The sequence below is a fragment of the Aspergillus ambiguus genome (genome assembly GCF_047715705.1).
Source record: "Aspergillus ambiguus strain CBS 117.58 unplaced genomic scaffold BDV59scaffold_5, whole genome shotgun sequence".
Taxonomy (NCBI): Eukaryota; Fungi; Ascomycota; class Eurotiomycetes; order Eurotiales; family Aspergillaceae; genus Aspergillus; species Aspergillus ambiguus.
This window is the reverse complement of record NW_027395518.1, coordinates 251,925-269,760: the sequence shown is the minus strand read 5'-3', so window position 1 is coordinate 269,760 and position 17,836 is coordinate 251,925. Positions and strand designations below refer to the sequence as shown.

The window sequence follows — 17,836 nt, the reverse complement described above, 5'->3', positions numbered from 1 at the left end:
GTCCAGGGTTATTTGGTGCCCGCATGGGTGTTAGCACAGCCAGTAGGAACTACAGGAAGCTTGGTTGTGATTAATGATAGCGAGACACTTATACACTAGGGAATGTCACCTCATAGCTAGCAGGTTTGAGGTCGTTGAAGGATCTGTGAAGAGTCTAAGTACGTATTTAGTGGCCAAGCCTTTAACACGAGGGCTTTGATGATTGGTACAACATAGTGGTTGCATGAATCGATCATCCGACCGCTCTCGTTGTCAACCTATAACTAATAGTTTTCCAGATCCTCTTACCATATCATTCATACAAGCCTCCTAGCTGCAGCTTTGCTCCCGTAAAGAAACTAATCTTGTTTGCCAATTTACAGCGGGGAGATACCAGTGATCTCCGATCTCTCGGGCAGCGAATTTTAAGTATTCAGTTTATATAGTCCAAACAAAAGCATGTCATTTCAAATCGACGAAATTACCCCAATTATGGACAGAACAAAGCCTTTTGCTCGGGTGAACGTGGACAACCCTGATGGCCCACCTTCTTTCAGCGAGGAAGATATAGAAGTCATCATAGTACATTGAACCAAAGCACGTTGAATTTACATAGACAATTCCATCCCACTTTCCTGGAAAGGAGAGTGGATTAGATGACTTGGCAAAATTCGCCTATTAATTAGGCTAAAAGCTGATGAGATAAAAAATAATACTCAGCATACCATGATCCCTGCTGGGTTTTTGGCAGTGCTGAATGAACAGGGAATCACTGTCATCTGAAAAGGCCCTTTATTTCCCTCGGTCAATCTTATCATCGCACCGATGTCCACAAGGTCGATACAGTATCAGAACAGTCTGGCTTTTTATCTTTTGGCTTCACTGAAGGGCAAAAAAAATTCCAGGGATCACCAAAGACTGTTCCGAGACCGGAAGTGGTTGCCCGTTCGGACCCCAGGCCGTTCCTAAGGCGATTTTGGCTGCTTGTAGCTCTGCAGTGCTTTGCAAATATCCACTAGAATGAAGCAGCTCAATAACACTGACGCACCCAAAACCGGCAGCCCTGTCCTCCGGATGCGAACCGATCTTTATCGTATTTCTTGTTCAAGAGAAGGTCCACCAGTGTTTTTAAAATCAAGCTACTTGTGGAGCATTGAAATGTTTTGACTGCATTGTTGGAATAGGTGTTCGTCTTCTCGTAACGATAAGAACGAGTGAAAAATTTGGGCTGGAAGGACTTGGGTCAAGTCTTAAAGACTCATCTTGGCTTGTAACACAGTGGAATACCCAATGGTTCGTCATTTTGCTATTCGCGGAGGTCCCTGATGCTCCAGTTGGATTGGCAGGATGCGCACACGCATATATCGATTATAAGGGTAAATTGGCAACTGAACTAGCGAGAGATGGAGGGATATATTGGATTGTCGACATGATTCGTATGAAAGTAGATTTGCAATTTGAAGATTCGGTCTTGTCTGCTTTGTACCTGATACTATTGGAAAGAAACGCAATCAGGATGTGAGTTGGCAATTGAGTCTTCCAGAGAAATGACGAGCTTTTTATGCTGGAAAAACAAAAAAGACCAAGAAGAGGTTCAATGTTCAGTCATTCATTCCAAGCGCCTGGACAATTTGCTAAAGATACATACCAATCATAGTGGCAAAACTACGCGCCTTTTTTGTTGGTCTTCCAAAACCCTTGGTTGCGGAAACCCTATCATTGCACGAGTATATAGCCACACAGATGAAACGAGGTCGGCGGCTACAGAAGACAACTGAGCTGCTGCAGCGAAACATTTGCATCCAATTAATTGCGCACATTGATATACAAGGGCGGTTAGATACACATGAGGGGTAGCTCTCTTGACTACTTACCCACGTACTCCAGTGAGGCCAGTATTTAAGCGCCACAGATGATTGCAGCCTAACAACCCGCGCCCAGTAACGTTGGAGACAGAGGATGAAATATCTGTCTCTGTTAAAAGTGAATTATAACCAGTCGATTTCAAATAATTGAGATTGGGTCATGTTGCATGAATTGTTTTGGTTGGCTGGCATAGCGCCCCAGTTGTCAATGCAAATGAAATGGAGAAGAGACGATTGATCTCCTCACCAAACTGCGCACGGTCCAGCTGACCCAGCAGATCTCCAAAATAGGTCTCCGAACCGTTTCTTAGGATAGAAGCAGTTTCAAAATACGCGGGATACATTCCGGAAAATGCCCAATCTATCAACCAAACCTTTCCTTGACAATCCAAGATAATATTTCGTGGGTGAAGGTCGAGGTGACACATCACCAGATCTTGAAAAAGGCCGTGAAAGCCTTTCTGCGCATGGTCCACGACGCCAAACTCTTGGCAAACTGCAAGACGCCTATCAAACCACCGTTCCATATCCTCTCTCGTGAGGCAAACGGGCCAGCACCGTAGTCAGTGAAGAAGGCACCATTAGAGACACCACCGCCAATCGGACCTGGTCTATCTGACTTGAGACACCGAAGATCTTGTACGAATTGATGCAACTGTTGTTGTATGTCGTAAGAAGAAGCGTCACTCAGTATAGTCCAGACTTCATCGAGCTGTTGGCATGTATGTAACTCATCGCGATGTAGCATATATTATCTTCACTGTTGCCACTTTCCCCGCTTATCTCCCAAGCATCGAAGAGCATGGGAAGTCGAACATTTGTATGCCGTGCGACAAACCTCATATTGCGGGCTTCCCATATGTGGACATCGGAGCCGTACTTGACAACAACGCCCTCAGAAACCCGCGCGATTCTGACGCCTCCATTATCCCATAATGTTGGAGCAGCGTCCAAAGCTTGGGTAAGCTGGTTTCTTCCAAGAGTTTTTATATCATCACCCTTGAGCGGGAAATTAGTTTCGGTTTTTTGAGGGCGCCGGAGCCCAGGTAGTTCAGTGGCAGGTGATGTTGATTCCGGCTCTACTGGCATTGCTTAATTCAATACATAAGCAGAGGAAATCAACATCGGAATCTCCAATACTTGCCTAGATTCTGGATTGCCTGGTGACTGGTGAACAATAGGGACTACAGCAGATATTATGCTTTCATAGGTAAACAGTCGACGGAAAATATCCAAGAAATTTTACGTACCCCTAGAAGAGTGTGGTTCCAGTCCTGACTAATGAAGCTAGCCACCAGCTTTATCAGGTAACCGGATAAACCGAAATCCGAGTTCATTAACCACCTAGGTAAGATGAGACACGATTCATGAGTGGCTGAGACGGGGGACGATGGATGATCCAATCCAAGTATGATTAGTATTGCTTGTGATTGGAAAATGCGGTGGGGTTTTACCCAATATTTATCAATTTCCTTCGCTCTCCAAAGTACACGCCACTGGTAAAAGAGGAGAAAAGGAATAACGTCAACCTGGTCAATCTAGAATTCTTACCAGTTCAAATATCCATCATGGTATCAAGTAGGGGCCCCACATTGATATCCTTTTTCATGCAAAGACATAGTAGCCAAAACAGCACAAGCCTCCAGGTCCTCGTTGCGAATGACAAAGGTCAGATCCTGGTCGTCCAAGGAATAATCGCCGCAGCGGTAGATAACTTCGAAATGAAGAAACAGACGATTGGTAGGCAGTCCGGCTGGGGGGCGGCTGATCATGTTCTGGACAATGCGGTGGCTCGGCATCCGGCTATCAAGCCAGCGAGCGCTCGTCCAGACTCAGGTTGCTATCAACCAGCGGAGACGGACCGTCGTTGGTGGCCAGCAGACAAACGGTGATAACAGGCGCATCTGAAGACGGTATCTGCTCTCATTGAGAACAGTAGTGGATGCTGGCAACCACATGGGGCCACGAGGCGCAGGGGGCAAAGTTAGTGTTCACCATGGTGGGTGGGAGAGAAGAGGAGAGGAAGGGAGGAGAGAGCAGAGAGAGAGAAACTAGATGGCAGGCCACGGGTGACAGGATGAGTGTAATGATTGAATGAATATGTGATAGACGGTCAGCGACAGGCAACAAGGTAACGGTGTAAGTACCAATAATATACAGAGGCTATGGGGTCAATAGGGCTATACCGGGTTCTATTCTAAAGGAAACGGCAATCCCCTTTATCATAATAACAAAGGCGTGTATATATATATATATATATATATATATATATGGGGAGGTATCTGCCCACCTTGGGGCACACGGCACCCAAGCTTCTATTCAGTCAAACCTACCTATATATTTTGTTGAGCCGTCTGCCTCGCTTGTATGGCAGCCACGACCCAAAGGAGATAGCTTTGCCATAGCCTCCATAACTTCCTGAAGCCACGAAGAATCCATCGATTCATCTCCGATCTCTCCATCGCTTGTCATATTTCGACTCTCCACAATTTCTTCCCAATATCTTATATTCCTAGTCTATCTTCCTGTTAGCTTATATCGAAATGGTCATTCCACTAGACAATTCTGAGTCTCAAGAGCAGCAACCATGACCGAGCACTGGAAGTTCAAAGTCTTCCTGGACTTTCATAATCACAGTCTGACCCTATTCTAGTAAGACTACTACATATGGTACTAGTAGGATCATACGCTGACCATTTCAGAACAAGGCGAGAACAAGTCATGCCCAAGCTCCACCATAGAAGAGATATCAACCACCCAAGTTTTCAAGACCACCTTGGAAAAGTCCGAACGAAGATCAGCAGCCTCAAGTCACATTTTCTCCTAGCTATGGAAAATTACCACATTTGGCTTTTTAAGGCAATTCGAAATGAGCTCTACTAAGTCCAAAGACAACTGGCCGAAGCTACTATTCGCCCCCAAGGCCTGCTCTTGAATTTGCACAGCCCACATGAAACCCTAATTCTAAACCAAGAAAGCATTTACCCAGATGATTCTCCAAGCAGTGAAGGAGCCAAGCATGTGCCGATGCAGGTGAGCAAAGTATGTGGGACCTCCTTAATTGCTAAGTAATACTGTATGCAGTAACGCTAGTTAAAAGAGCGCGGGAATTTTATCATTGGTTCATTACAAATATGTTGACGGGCCAGTGCGTCGTGTAAGCTCCAGGATATTTTGATCAGATAGGAACAAACGGTGGGGCCTCATGTCGGATCTATAAATTGATATATACCTCTCCATCAATTCTCTCAAACAATCATTGATTTCCGCCCCACAACTTCTGACCTAGTCTTTGTATGGATGTATTGCCCCCCTTGGATTCCAACTTTTATGCTAAAATAGTAGATCACCGTGTGCACTGAGTACTATATCACCAAGACAGTTGGCAGTGAGCCCAAAGATGATCCTATCATTGACGAGTGCCCCAAGAAACCAGCCTCCGGCTCATTGGTTCAGGCTGTTCAGGTTCTTCAGGTGAGCTTCAGGTGAAGGGCCTGAAGCCGGGGTGAGCCAGGCGCTAAACACAAGAGTAAAAAAAAATATTGAAAAACATACAACAGCCGGGATTCGCTGGTGGTCACCCACCCAACTACTAACCGGCCGGCGTGTGGCTTAAGTACGGCTGAGCGGACGGGAAGCCCTGTTCTCCACACCCTATGGTCGTATGTAACACCTTGGAGCGGAAGATGTTTCTATGTCCATACGGGTCAAGATCATACCGTGGATGTACTGGATGATAATGGGCTTCGCATTATTCGAAGCACCTACTTCGGTCATCTTCGATCAGAATTCGACTGGGATGGTTGAGATGCGTTTTCAGGTTGACTCTGTTGCCGCTGGGTGGTACGCAGCCGTGGCTCAGAATGGCAGTAAGACTCAGAATCATCTCGCCTAAGGAAATTATACCTCACTGATGTCCTCTAGGCCTGTTCGTTGTTGCCCTTCTGGGATGACTTTGGATAGGTTTGGGCATCGAGCAAGCGCGAGTAAGTGTACCCGCCAGAATAATGTATTCGGCAATGTTTATATTCAAGCTTCCTGTTCACCACCATGCTTTTACTCAACGTTACCGACTCTATTCCAGGCACGGCCGCATCTTATGTGGCTTACGAAGTGGCCCGGACCATGGCGCTGACATGTACTGTTGACGGGGTTCGAATGACCTTATGGGAAGAGGCAATTTTTGGGACACCCCTTTCCTGCAAAGAGATCATGAATTCCACGTAGGTTGTCTACTCTCCATGGGATCATGCAAATTAACACCTAGCTCAGGGCCAACCTTATCATTCGGCTAGTGACCGACATCATCCAAAACGCAGACCACAATTCCTACGGTCGAGTGATGAGAGGACATTTGACCTTGTCTGCCTTTTTCTTGGCAATCTCCCTTGGGATCTTCGTGACTGCACTGGTGAATCAGAACATGAAGCCATTGCAATGGACACGGCAGCAGAGGTTTGGCAGAGGTCCCACCCCCATAGCAAGGATCCGGGAGGATTATCTAGGCAAACATTATCGTAGGACGTGGGCGATGTGCATAATGTTGTTTAGTGTTATCATGATGCTGGTAACGAGCCGGGGGATATACACTTGTGGCGCCGTGACAGGCGACAGCAAAGGAAGTATAAATCACGTGCTCATAAAGAGAAGGCCTACAGGCTGGATTAGTAAGCGGTGATCTTGCCGCGGTGTTGAAAGAGTCGAAGCGCAGCAGATTCTCAAACCTCCCCATTCATTGCCCGATCGGAAGGTTGGTTTCGCAAGGTGACTTCTGTGTTTCACCGGGTTTGTCCTCTTTATCGCTCGCTTCCTCTTTGTTTTTGACACCTATCTCGCTCGTTCGGCACGGCGCCCAACTGCGTTCATTCCCTCTTTTTCTCTCTCCGCTCTTACCTATTCCACCATGTCGGATGATGAATACTACGACGAGTATGACGAGGAATATTTCTGGATCGAAGAGCCCGATCCGACCATCGCCGTGGGTACACCAACTAAAAAACCTCCCCCGGAGTGCCTAACACCCGCTGATACAGGATGACCTCGCTCTAACCGCCAACTACGACGCCCTCTTCTTCGACGACCCGTCGCTCGACGTCGAGGACTTCTACAGCGACTGGGACGAAATGTCCGACGACTACTACGACGAGGACTCGACGGCCGCGCGGCGCCAACGGGTGATGGCCAAATGGCCGAACAAGCGACGCGCCGCCGCCGCCGCCGTGGACACCGACGCCGAAAAGCTCGAGGCGGAAGCCGAACGAAACAACCGCGTCCTCTCGGCCACCATTTGCACAAAGTTCCACCCGGGGACGGACCTGTCGTCCTTCCGGGGCGTTGTCTGGAAAGACGATGCAGACGAGGTCAAGACGCGCCTGCACGAACCGGGCGACGGCGAGAAGGTCGCCCTGCTGAAGAACTGGCGCGAGGTGTTCCGGTCTGCGCATCCCGCGACGGAGCGTCAGCGCTTGCGGAAGAGGGCCGCGAGCAAGGCCGATGTGGGAGGTGCTGTGCGTTCGCCCCGCGCGAGACGGGGGCGGAAGCGCAAGGCCGAGGAGGAGCCGGTGTCGGACGCCGCGTCTGAAGCGTCGGCGGTGGGTGAGGCGCCGGGGGAGGTCGTCGCACCTGTGCAAGGGGCCAGAGCGGTCGAGGCGGCGTCGGATCCACCTGTCAACTCCCAGATGGCGGAGCATGAATATCCGATTGAGGGTCGCGAGACGTATGATGACCAGATGGCGCCTGTGGAGCAATCTTCTGCGTCGCCGTCCAAGCGACGACGCACACGAGCAAATGGTCCCGCTGCTGCGTCTCCCGCGCGGGGGCGTAAGCGCAAGGCGTCTATTTCTGAAGAGCAACCAGAAACGAAGCTAAACAAAACCAACTCCAAGCCTGCGTCTGGATCGCGGTCGAGGCAGACCGGCTCGAAGAAGACCGAGGCTACTGGATCGCCTGCCGCTGTTCGACGGTCAACCAGAAATCGCAACGGTACATAGATGAGCATTAACGAAGTTATGGAACATGTATGAATTTAGAGTTGATTGATTGTAAATTGTGAACCCAATATGCGAAAGTTATAGACAGGCTTAGAGGTTTTGTCACTCAGTTATTGATATTAAGCATCCACTCCGGTGTGCTTTCAGAGGGCACTATGTTGTAGATACAGTATACAGGCTGATGGACAGGTCATGTTATTTCTTAGAGAGGGCGACAGCACGGCCATCAGGATGGCCTGTTTGAGTATTTTGGTCATGATACTTGACCATACTTGGCACAACATACCTACAATGTACACACACGTACAGTAAAGTTTGGCAAGCAGGGTCACGTGGACCGCTAGCTGACCGATCCGACTAAAAAGATCCCGGCCCTGGGACTCGAACCCAGACTCTCCTCTGGCCCCACAAGGGAAGTTGTCGAGGTGTGTTACCATAACCTTTACACCAGACCGGCTTTGTTAGGTGATATTCACCAGCCTGAGTCTAACGTAGTGATTGGACTGGAGAATTGCTTCTTTCTACGAGGAAAATGGACATGAATACAATCTGTACGAATGCAAGGGCAATATTTCGATGTCGAAAGGAGAGTAGGCCATGATAAAAAGATGAAAAAGGGGAGGGTCGATGTATTAGCGCAAAAGAAAAAATACCAGTTCTGGGATTCGAACCCAGACCTCCTGGGGCCTCCGCGAAGGAAGTGGAGCCAGGTATGCTCCCATAACTGTTACCGCTCTTCACCAAGCCGAGTCTGACGTAGACATTCAGCTCGCCCTCTCAGGCTTTTTGACAGAAATACAAGGGGAGGAGATGTAAAAGGTTTCAGTAGATAAAGTTGACGGGATAAGATAGAATGAGAGGGTGATAAAATCTGCGTTTTCAGCTCATGAATACAGTGACAGTGCATAAAGCAGCACAACCATGTTGGTGAAAGGGGAAAATAAATTCTAGGTTTGATCGGGGGATCAGGCCATATAAACCCGCCTCGCTTACAGTAAGAGTGGAGAGCTGCCCCGCTTTTCTTTGTAAACGACCTACGCCTATCACAGTGCGCCATTATTGTCAACATCTTCAAGATCTGTTTGCAATACAGTACAGTTCGTCATGCAGGATTCACTCTACGCATATTCCTTATTGAACGCACGTCCAATAACCATCCGTCGGATCTCGCTGGTTCCAGCTCCGATCTCATACAGCTTAGCGTCCCGGAGGAGTCTCCCCGCAGGGATCTCATTGATGTAGCCATTTCCGCCCATCAGTTGGATGGCATCCAGAGCGCATTCCGTCGCCCTTTCGGCGGCGTACAGGATAGCTCCTGCACAGTCCTGGGTGCGTATGGTGACCCCGGAGGAGGCCGAGTTATCGATTTGGCGCGCCGTGGCGTAGGTGTAGGCCCGGGACGCTGCCAGCTTGGTGTACATGTCGGCCAGCTTACCCTGAATCAACTGGTTGTGGGCGATGGGAGTTCCAAACTGCTTGCGCACATGGGTATATGGGAGGACCAGGTCGAGGGCGGCCTGCATGATCCTAAGTTCTGTCAGCCAGCGCGCCGTGCTTATGCAGGGATGGGGCTTACCCCAGCGGACCAGCACTGAGAACAAGGCGTTCCAAATCAAGCCCCTCCATCAAGACCTTAACACCCCGGTTCACCTCCCCGAGAACGTTTTCTTTAGGAACAAACACATCGTCGAAAATGAGCTCTCCTGTATTCGAGCCGCGCATGCCCAGCTTGTCCAATTTCCGGGCACAGGAGAACCCGTTGAACGTCTTCTCGACAACGAACGCGGTGATCCCCTTTGAGCCTTGCTTCGGTTCGGTCTTCGCATAGACCACGATATAATCCGCATCAGGGCCCTGTGATGTGTTAGCGTGAACGGCGCTCCAAGACAAGTCAGATGGACGTACGTTGGTGATCCACATCTTGGTTCCGTTCAACACATAACCTCCGTCAACCGCCTTTGCGCTCGTCTTCATGCTGACTACATCAGAACCTGCCGAGTGCTCTGACATTGCGAGCGCACCGATCTTATCACCGGAGAGAAGACCAGGGAGAAATCGAGCTTTTTGTTCGGGTGAACCGTTCAAAGAAAGCTGGTTCACGCAGAGCTGGGAGTGAGCGGCGTACGACAGGGCAATACTTCCTGGACGAGTAATTAAAGTAAGCCAGTACTCATGGGTTGTGGGTTTTGACAGGGGAATACCTGAGGCGCGGCTAATCTCCTCCATGACTACACAATGGGCCTGGTAGCCCATTCCAAGACCCCCATACTCCTCATTCGCGGTCACACCGAGGAACCTAACATCGCATTAGAGCCATTAGGAGCGGAATGAGTGTCGTAAATACCCTGCATCTCCCAATTTCTTCCACATCTCGGCGGGGAACTCATTCTGGGTGTCTGTGCGAGCAGCGACTTCTTCGGGGATCTCACGTCCTTGACAGAGCACGCGTCAACACAATTGATAATCTAGAACACAGAGATCCTACGCCGCACTTACTGGTAAACTCTTGGACACTCTCTCGTAGCTCTAAAAGGTCGTCCTCCGTGGGCGGAACGAAGCCCTTGGGGTGTTTTGTCGCCAAAGTCCGTAATGCGGGGGTGCAAATGAGGGGTTTCCTCACTGGCCCGATGGCCCGAGAGGGAATGCGAAAGAGCGATGCTAGTCGAGGGACAGTAGCAGCCATGATGAGCAGCTATACAGACTCGAGGAGTTGAAGAGAGTCGTGAAGAGGGAGGAGAGAGAAGACGGGAGAAATGCAGGGAGATGGAGTCCGTCAGGCAGTCTGGAGCAACCGCCGAGGCCAGCGGTTAAACGCGGCAATCGCCGCTCGGCTTCTCCGCAGGGCGCATTCTGGGGATCCCGCATCTGCACCACCACCGTCGTCACCCGTCGCTCGTCGGTCTTCTCGTCATATTTCTTCGTCCACAATCCTCTCCTCCAATATCATGAGACACTAGGGCAGACGCTTCTCGCTCTCCATCACACCCTCGACTTCACTTCCCCCCCGGCAATGCGTGCTCCGTCTCCGCTACTACGGAGCTTGAGCTCCAAACCCACAACGCTGTGCTATGCCACACGATTTCGACTCCCACGAAAGATTCCTGCTTCGTTTCATGCCCGGACCATCGCCAGCTACACCCACCCGCACCATGCCTCTGCCATATCGGTCCTCCCGACTGCCGTGGACACGACCTCGGCTGACTTCCAGGAGAACGCCGAGCAGATGAAGCAACTGGTGGACCGCATGACCACTCTACACACGACCATCGCGCAGGGTGGCCCTCAAAAGGCCAAAGACAAGCACCTCGCTCGCGGGAAGATGCTCCCGCGCGACCGCGTCACCGCGCTGATCGACCCGGGCACGTCGTTCCTCGAGCTGTCCCCGCTCGCCGGCCACGACGTCTACCCCGGGGAGGACGTTCCCGCCGGCGGGATCATCACAGGGATCGGGACGGTGGAAGGCGTGACGTGCATGATCGTGGCGAACGACAGCACGGTCAAGGGCGGCACGTACTACCCCATCACGGTGAAGAAGCACCTCCGGGCGCAGGCGATCGCGCAGGAGAACCGGCTCCCCTGTCTCTACCTCGTCGACTCGGGCGGCGCCAACCTCCCCCACCAGGCGGACGTCTTCCCGGACCGCGACCACTTCGGCCGCATCTTCTTCAACCAGGCCCGCATGAGCGCCCTCGGCATCCCGCAGATCTCCGTCGTCATGGGGCCCTGCACCGCCGGCGGCGCCTATGTGCCCGCCATGAGTGACGAGTCCATCATCGTCGAGAACCAGGGCACCATCTTCCTCGCCGGTCCGCCGCTCGTCAAGGCCGCCACCGGTGAGGAGGTCTCCGCCGAGGCCCTGGGCGGCGGCCACCTGCACAGCTCCATCTCCGGCGTGACCGACTACCTGGCCGTGGACGACGCCCACGCCATCGTGCTCGCGCGCCGCTCCGTCGCCAACCTCAACTACCCCCGATCGACCAGCGAGCCGCGGGCCCTCGCCGCCTCCGCCTCCGCCATCGCCGAGCCGCTCTACGACCCAGCCGAGCTGAACGGCATCGTGGGGACGAACCTCCGGCGGCAGATCCCCGCGCACGAGGTGATCGCACGCATCGTCGACGGCAGCGAGTTCGCCGAGTTCAAGCGCGACTATGGCAGCACGCTGGTGACCGGGTTCGCGCGCATCTTCGGCCACCAGGTCGGCATCGTCGCCAACAACGGCATTCTCTTCTCCGAGTCGTCGCTGAAGGGCGCGCACTTCATCGAGCTGTGCGCCCAGCGCAACATCCCCCTCATCTTCCTGCAGAACATCTCCGGGTTCATGGTCGGCGCCGACGCCGAAAAGGGGGGCATCGCGAAGAACGGCGCCAAGCTGGTCACAGCCGTCGCCTGTGCCGATGTGCCCAAGTTCACCGTCGTGTTTGGGTCGAGCGCCGGTGCCGGGAACTATGGCATGTGGTAAGTCACGAACGGGCCCCTCGCTTGAAACCGTCAGAGCTAACCTCCCTGGCCCAGTGGCCGTGCGTATTCCCCCCGTCTGCTGTTCATGTGGCCCAATGCCAAAATCGGCGTCATGGGCTCGGAACAGCTCTCTGCCGTGATGGAGGCCGTGGGCCGCACCGCCGACCCGGAGCTGAAGGCTCGCATTGATCGCGAGTCGGAGGCAGTCTTCTCATCGGCTCGCTTGTGGGATGACGGGGTCATCCCGCCTTCGCAGACGAGACGGGTTCTCGGGCTGAGTTTGGCGGCTGCATTGGGTGGGAAGGTAGAGGATGTGCAGACTCGATTTGGAGTATTCCGGATGTGAGCATTGGGTGTGTTTGATTAAAAAAAAAAGTCCGCAGCCCGTTTGGTGGGTATAAATGGGTAGGAGATAGCCATGTTCAGCCTACAGGCATAGTCATCGAGGAGACATCTACAAGGAGAGCGAAGAATAACATAACACTTTTCCGTTCCATGACATAACATATGGTCCAACGTATCACAATCAGGACTAAGCCAAAAACAAGGGTGGTTATCAGTCGACGTATATCTATCGTTGAGGCATGCTGACATTGACATCGTATGACGGATGCGAGATTAATCTAGTTGATGATGGGTATGTGCACAGGGGAGAACCGATCCTATCCAGAGTCCGAGAACCAGCCCATCCAGAAGGCTATATAAAGGGTTTGTAGGCCGGAAGGGGGCATAATGAGAAGCTAGGTGTAATCAGACGACATCGGGTACTGTTCCAGAGGAGTGGTCGGTATATTTCTTTCATTCGTTCGTTCGTTCGTTGTTCGTCGTTTGTTCTTCTCGATTCGGGATTCATAAGCGCTATAGGATCACACACGGCGACTTTCGTCGGTTTTGCCGCCGCTTCTCTTTCTTTCTATCGAGGCCTTCCCATTTGCGCGTCTGGGTCTCCGGGACCTTTCCGCTACCCTGCGTGTCCTTTCGGATGATCTGGCGACAGAGATCGATGAAGACCTCGTTCACGTTGGCTCGTCGACGAGCCGAGGTCTCATAGTACGGGGCGCTTCCCCAGGTCTGGGAGAGGGCGAAGGCGCGAGCACGGGGCACAGCACGGTCCTCCTCGAGGTCCGATTTGTTCCCCACAATGACGATGGGGACCTTCTCATCGTCTTTGATGCGGATGATCTGCTCCCGCAGCTCGGACAGCTCGTTCAACGAGGACATGCTGGTGATGGAGAAGACGAGGAGGAAACCTTGGCCCTGTTTCATGTATAGTTCTCTGGGGGGGACGTCAGTGTTAGGGGTTCGTGGTATGGAGTATGGCCGGGAGGGGTACCTCATGGCGGCTAGAATGGTGTCAACGAACATGCACAGAAGGGACTCGAGGATGGGCAGACTTACTGAATTGTTCTGTTCCCGCAGTATCAAGGCTGGGAAGGACAAGTCAGCGTGGACAGTCACCGGAAGACGTCACGATCTACACACATTTCTAGGATGCATTGTCGGCCCTGGCGTTGTCAGCGGGGGGCTTCACAAACGGAGAACCAGATTCCTTGACTTACATCCACCTCGATTTGTTTCCGGTACGAGTCTTCGATGGTCGGGTCATAGCTCTCGATCCAGACATTTTGCACGAATTGAGCTGTCGGGTGTAAGTGACTGACAGGGGGGAGGGGTCCAAGGGTGATGGCGACGGGAGGGCGTACCGGTCAGACAGCTCTTGCCCACTCCACCTAATGGCGGGCAAAGAAGTCGACGTCAGCGGGACAAGCTGGATGGAGCTATTCGCATGGAAAGGAATGCCTACCGGCGCCTAAAACGACGATATGGTACTCTCGTCTGGGGGTCAAGTGTCGTCAGTTACCGTCCAAGCGGACTGCATGGAGGATCGAGATCGAGAGGACTTACTGCGGTCGCATTGGAGCTTCAGATTCCAGCCTTCTTCAGGGACTCAGTCGCGATCGCAGTTGCGACAGCGATTCAGGTGTTCTGTGGGCGGAGGGGCGGTGGTATCACCAATCTCCTGATCTCTGGGGCTCGGGTGCGAAGATGAGTTCGACCGAGGTAACGCCGGTCCAATGGGAGCCCAAACGATTGTCGCAGAGCAGAGGAAAGGTACCGGGCGTGGTATACTTGCGGTACTAGTCCCTAGGTACAGGGCGTAAGGGTCGTTCGTTGGATTCGCACGGAGCAATCAATGGGGTTTGCGGGAGGAAAGCGGCGGGGAAGGTTGCGCAGGGGTTCAGAGCGATGCGTTCGTTACATCGGTCACGATGCCAATTGCCGCGAGGGTGGAGATATTGGGGAGAGAGGGGGAGAGGAAGAGAGGAAGAGGAGAGAGAAGAGGAGAGATTGGAAGTGAGGTCGAGGAAGTGGACTGACTAAGGAGGTGAAGCTATTGGAGCCTTCTAACCCCCCGGCGGTGTGAAGAGAATTGTTGTGCGGCCTTCAGCTTAGTCTGGATCCGCCGGCCAACTCCAGCCCTTAGAGGAACTCAATTCCGTCGACTCGCTTTTATAGTATAGATCCTATTTACTCCGTCCGACTCGTCCATATATAGCTTTTTGCCCCCGCCTCGGGTTCCATGGGTAATGATGGTTAGTCTGAAACATCCTCCAACTCTCCGTCCTCCTTCATTAGATTCCCCCTTGGCTGTCAGATTGATAGATAGAGTTGGTGCCGGTCGGATGACAGCCAGGACATCCACCGTCTACCAACTCTTTTCGCCTGTCATGCAATCCTCTTTTGGATACATCAACTGCTCCGGGTCCAGATTCTCCTCTGGCCGTTACAGATCGCCCGGGGCAATCAGCTTGGGTCGAAGACCATCCGGTTTGGTTGGTTTCGGAACCGTCCCGTCGAGTTATCGTCTGCTCCTGGTCCGTCCGGCCAGTCGTCCCCATGTGACGGTGACGACTCCTACAGGGCAAGGTGGACGAATAGCGAGATGACAAGAGATCGTAATGCCGAGGATCTACACCTGGAGGAGCGCTGTACCTGCTTGGGCCGTGCATGATGAACTATATGTCGTTCCACCAACCAGTCATATTCACAACGATGTAAGATTAACAAACAACTATAATCGGGGCATCGACCGCGTTCAACCATCTACTGCGTCGTGGTTGACCATCGTCTTGGCCGCCGTCGCGTCTCCAGACCCGTACCGTTCAAGCGCATCAAACACATGGCCGAACACCAGCCGATCCACGTCGCTCGCCCACAGAAAGTCCAGATGTTCATACTTGGGGATCTTCTTGGCCACGGTCCCGCGCGGCAGCTCCTTCAGCATGACGTTGATGTCGACCAGACTGTCGCTGCCACCGTACAGCAGCACAATCGGCGTCTTGATGTTCTTCGTCGGGTACTTGACCGGCTTGTAGAACCGCTCGCTGGCCACCACGCTGAACGGCGCGTGCACCTCGTCGTCATAGAACTGAAAGTTCTTGTGGCGGATGATCTGAAACCAGTGCACCACTGACTTGGTGCTGGTGAACGAGAAGAGATGCAGGTAGCCCGCCAGCTTCTGCCAGCGGCTGATGTTGCCGCACTTCCAGTTGAACAGGAGCGAGAGCGAGTCGTCGATGATGCGCACAAAGATGGGCGGATAAAGTACCGTCTGCCACATCGTGGTCGAGCTCAGGATGCTGCGTCGTCCGAACAGGAGGAACAGGAAGTTCGGCGACGCCTTCATGAGCGAGTCGACAAAATGGTTCGGCAGCCCCGTCGGCGCCATCGCCGGTGCCAGCGCCACGAAGACGTCGACCTTCTGGTTCAGCACCGGGTGGATGGAGAGCGTCGCGAACGCCTGCGCCGTCCCCTGCGAAAACCCGACGTACGACAGGGAAGGCTGGCCCGTCACCTCCAGGATGTAGTTGATGCTGTCCGGGATGTCGTGGAAGGCGAACTGATCGATCGAAAAATCCCAGAACTCATTGGACGACGGCGAGTGACGCACCGACTTCTTGGAGTACTTGTTCCCGCGGTTGTTCCCTAGCCACACATCGTAGCCTCGTTCCACCAACCGAAAGGGGAGACACCGCTGCTCTTCCGTCAGACACACCCACACCTCGCTGCACATCAGGAGCCCATGGTGAAGGTAGACCACCTTCTTTTGCCTGCCTCCTTTCCCCTGGTTCACCCGGGTCCCCTCCTCCCCTTTGCGGTACGCTAGCCGATGGAGCCCCAGTAGATAGCCATCGCCCGTCTGCACGATGTGCTCTTCGGGCTCGTAACCAAACAGTGCGCAGATATCGACAAAGTCGGATGCCTGTGCAACCGACGACGCGAACTGCTCCTCCGGGCTCCGTTTGCCTGCGTTCTCGGGCGAGGTGAAAAGGTTGAACAGCGTTTTCGACCGGTCGTAGCAGAACCTGATGATCGTCTCGGCTGGCTCGAGTCAGTTCCTCCCTGCACGGTCAACCGGGGCAAAGAAAGTCGACTCACGTAGACAAAAGGTGATGATATGGATCACCCACTCCAGCAGCACCAGGATCAACGAGGCGAAGAGAGCCAAGTACTCGAACCAGAAGAGTCTCCCGATGACCGGCACACGCACCATGATAAAACTCCGCTGCAATTGCAGCCGCTCCAATGATCTATAGAGGGCGAGAATGAATGGGATGGAGTGATGACAAGCGGGCAGTCATGATTGCAGAGCCAGAGGCCCTAAATCCTTAGCAGTAGGCGAGCTATTCCTCAGACGTCATGCGTCCAGCGTCTTCATGTGATTGACGCTTATCTAATCCGGGGAACTCTCGAAGCCTAATTTTTGCCGCAGGAACCAGATCGCTTTTCCGTCAGCCAGCGACGAAGAAGCAAGTCTGTTCTCGTCTGGATTCAAAATGCCCAGCTCGTGCAATGATATCAGTGAGTGCTCGACTTCGAAACACCACCAAGGCCCAACTCCGTTCCGAACCGGAAGCGTCCGGCAACCCTCTCGCGAGGTGATGGCCAAATAGATGAGATCTAACCTTCTCAACCATTGCAGGAGATGCGCTGGCGCAATGTCTCCAGGAATCCGACTGTATCATGGTCCAGCGCCATACGCCCCGGGAGTGTCTGAGTGAGCCGCTCGTAGACGAGCTGCCCATGAGATGCCAGCAGCTCCGCAAAGGGTTCAGCGAGTGCAAGTAAGTCGACCTCACATCCATGTATGCGCACGAGACAGGTCATCTAACCTCGCCCCCATCTAGACGCGGAATGATCGATATGCGCAAACGATTCCGTGGCAACCAACCGCTGCAGATGACCAAGGAACTCGACGGAAAGAACAGCAAGCCGCAACAACTCTACGCCGGAAAGCCTGCCTTCGAATCTGTCAAGGAGATCAGCGGCGACGAGGTGAAGATGGACCCGGAGAAGACTCGGGGGTTATAAGCGAAGATATACCCGGTGGTGTCGGGGTGCGATGCCATCAAGGCTGGAGTTTCGTCTGTCTCCTCTGGGCATGGGTCGGAGTTGTTCGAGGTTTCTGGTCATTACGGTTGTACATATAGAGCTGATCGCTATTCAATACATGCAATTGCTACAGTGCTGGCCACCATCACG

General features: G+C 52.8%; 7 protein-coding genes across 7 annotated transcripts; 3 read left to right on the top strand and 4 right to left on the bottom strand.

Moving 5' to 3' along the window:
- Positions 1–1,830: 1,830 nt before the first annotated feature.
- Positions 1,831–3,097, bottom strand: BDV59DRAFT_171950 (uncharacterized protein). Its single transcript, XM_073688642.1, has 3 exons — positions 2,989–3,097; positions 2,092–2,935; positions 1,831–2,029 (listed from the first exon to the last, which is right to left on the bottom strand). Exons 2-3 carry the CDS (start codon positions 2,369–2,371, stop codon positions 1,968–1,970), a joined length of 342 nt encoding a protein of 113 aa, XP_073550822.1. The 5' UTR covers positions 2,372–2,935; positions 2,989–3,097; the 3' UTR covers positions 1,831–1,967.
- Positions 3,098–6,747: 3,650 nt separating this feature from the next.
- BDV59DRAFT_199278 (uncharacterized protein) lies at positions 6,748–7,834 on the top strand (the record flags this gene model as incomplete). The annotated part of the gene is made up of 2 exons (XM_073693328.1): positions 6,748–6,822; positions 6,878–7,834. 2 exons carry the CDS (start codon positions 6,748–6,750, stop codon positions 7,832–7,834), a joined length of 1,032 nt encoding a protein of 343 aa, XP_073550821.1.
- A 967-nt stretch (positions 7,835–8,801) lies between these two features.
- On the bottom strand, positions 8,802–10,680 carry BDV59DRAFT_127014 (isovaleryl-CoA dehydrogenase). The gene is made up of 6 exons (XM_073686910.1): positions 10,331–10,680; positions 10,179–10,266; positions 10,036–10,130; positions 9,740–9,975; positions 9,411–9,688; positions 8,802–9,361 (listed from the first exon to the last, which is right to left on the bottom strand). Exons 1-6 carry the CDS (start codon positions 10,515–10,517, stop codon positions 8,953–8,955), a joined length of 1,293 nt encoding a protein of 430 aa, XP_073550820.1. The 5' UTR covers positions 10,518–10,680; the 3' UTR covers positions 8,802–8,952.
- A 1-nt stretch (position 10,681) lies between these two features.
- BDV59DRAFT_127171 (putative 3-methylcrotonyl-CoA carboxylase, beta subunit (MccB)) lies at positions 10,682–12,840 on the top strand. Its single transcript, XM_073686912.1, has 2 exons — positions 10,682–12,289; positions 12,347–12,840. The coding sequence occupies exons 1-2, from the start codon at positions 10,845–10,847 to the stop codon at positions 12,636–12,638; spliced, it is 1,737 nt and encodes a 578-aa protein (XP_073550819.1). The 5' UTR covers positions 10,682–10,844; the 3' UTR covers positions 12,639–12,840.
- Positions 12,841–13,021: 181 nt separating this feature from the next.
- BDV59DRAFT_127011 (putative RAS small monomeric GTPase (Rsr1)) lies at positions 13,022–14,347 on the bottom strand. The gene is made up of 8 exons (XM_073686909.1): positions 14,198–14,347; positions 14,097–14,128; positions 13,996–14,022; positions 13,852–13,931; positions 13,775–13,797; positions 13,691–13,719; positions 13,626–13,635; positions 13,022–13,568 (listed from the first exon to the last, which is right to left on the bottom strand). Exons 1-8 carry the CDS (start codon positions 14,206–14,208, stop codon positions 13,151–13,153), a joined length of 630 nt encoding a protein of 209 aa, XP_073550818.1. The 5' UTR covers positions 14,209–14,347; the 3' UTR covers positions 13,022–13,150.
- Positions 14,348–15,314: 967 nt separating this feature from the next.
- Positions 15,315–16,966, bottom strand: BDV59DRAFT_127019 (sterol esterase). Its single transcript, XM_073686911.1, has 2 exons — positions 16,733–16,966; positions 15,315–16,675 (listed from the first exon to the last, which is right to left on the bottom strand). Exons 1-2 carry the CDS (start codon positions 16,845–16,847, stop codon positions 15,390–15,392), a joined length of 1,401 nt encoding a protein of 466 aa, XP_073550817.1. The 5' UTR covers positions 16,848–16,966; the 3' UTR covers positions 15,315–15,389.
- A 109-nt stretch (positions 16,967–17,075) lies between these two features.
- Positions 17,076–17,827, top strand: BDV59DRAFT_127177 (PET191 family protein). Its single transcript, XM_073686913.1, has 3 exons — positions 17,076–17,155; positions 17,277–17,418; positions 17,482–17,827. The coding sequence occupies exons 1-3, from the start codon at positions 17,131–17,133 to the stop codon at positions 17,663–17,665; spliced, it is 351 nt and encodes a 116-aa protein (XP_073550816.1). The 5' UTR covers positions 17,076–17,130; the 3' UTR covers positions 17,666–17,827.
- Positions 17,828–17,836: the final 9 nt, after the last annotated feature.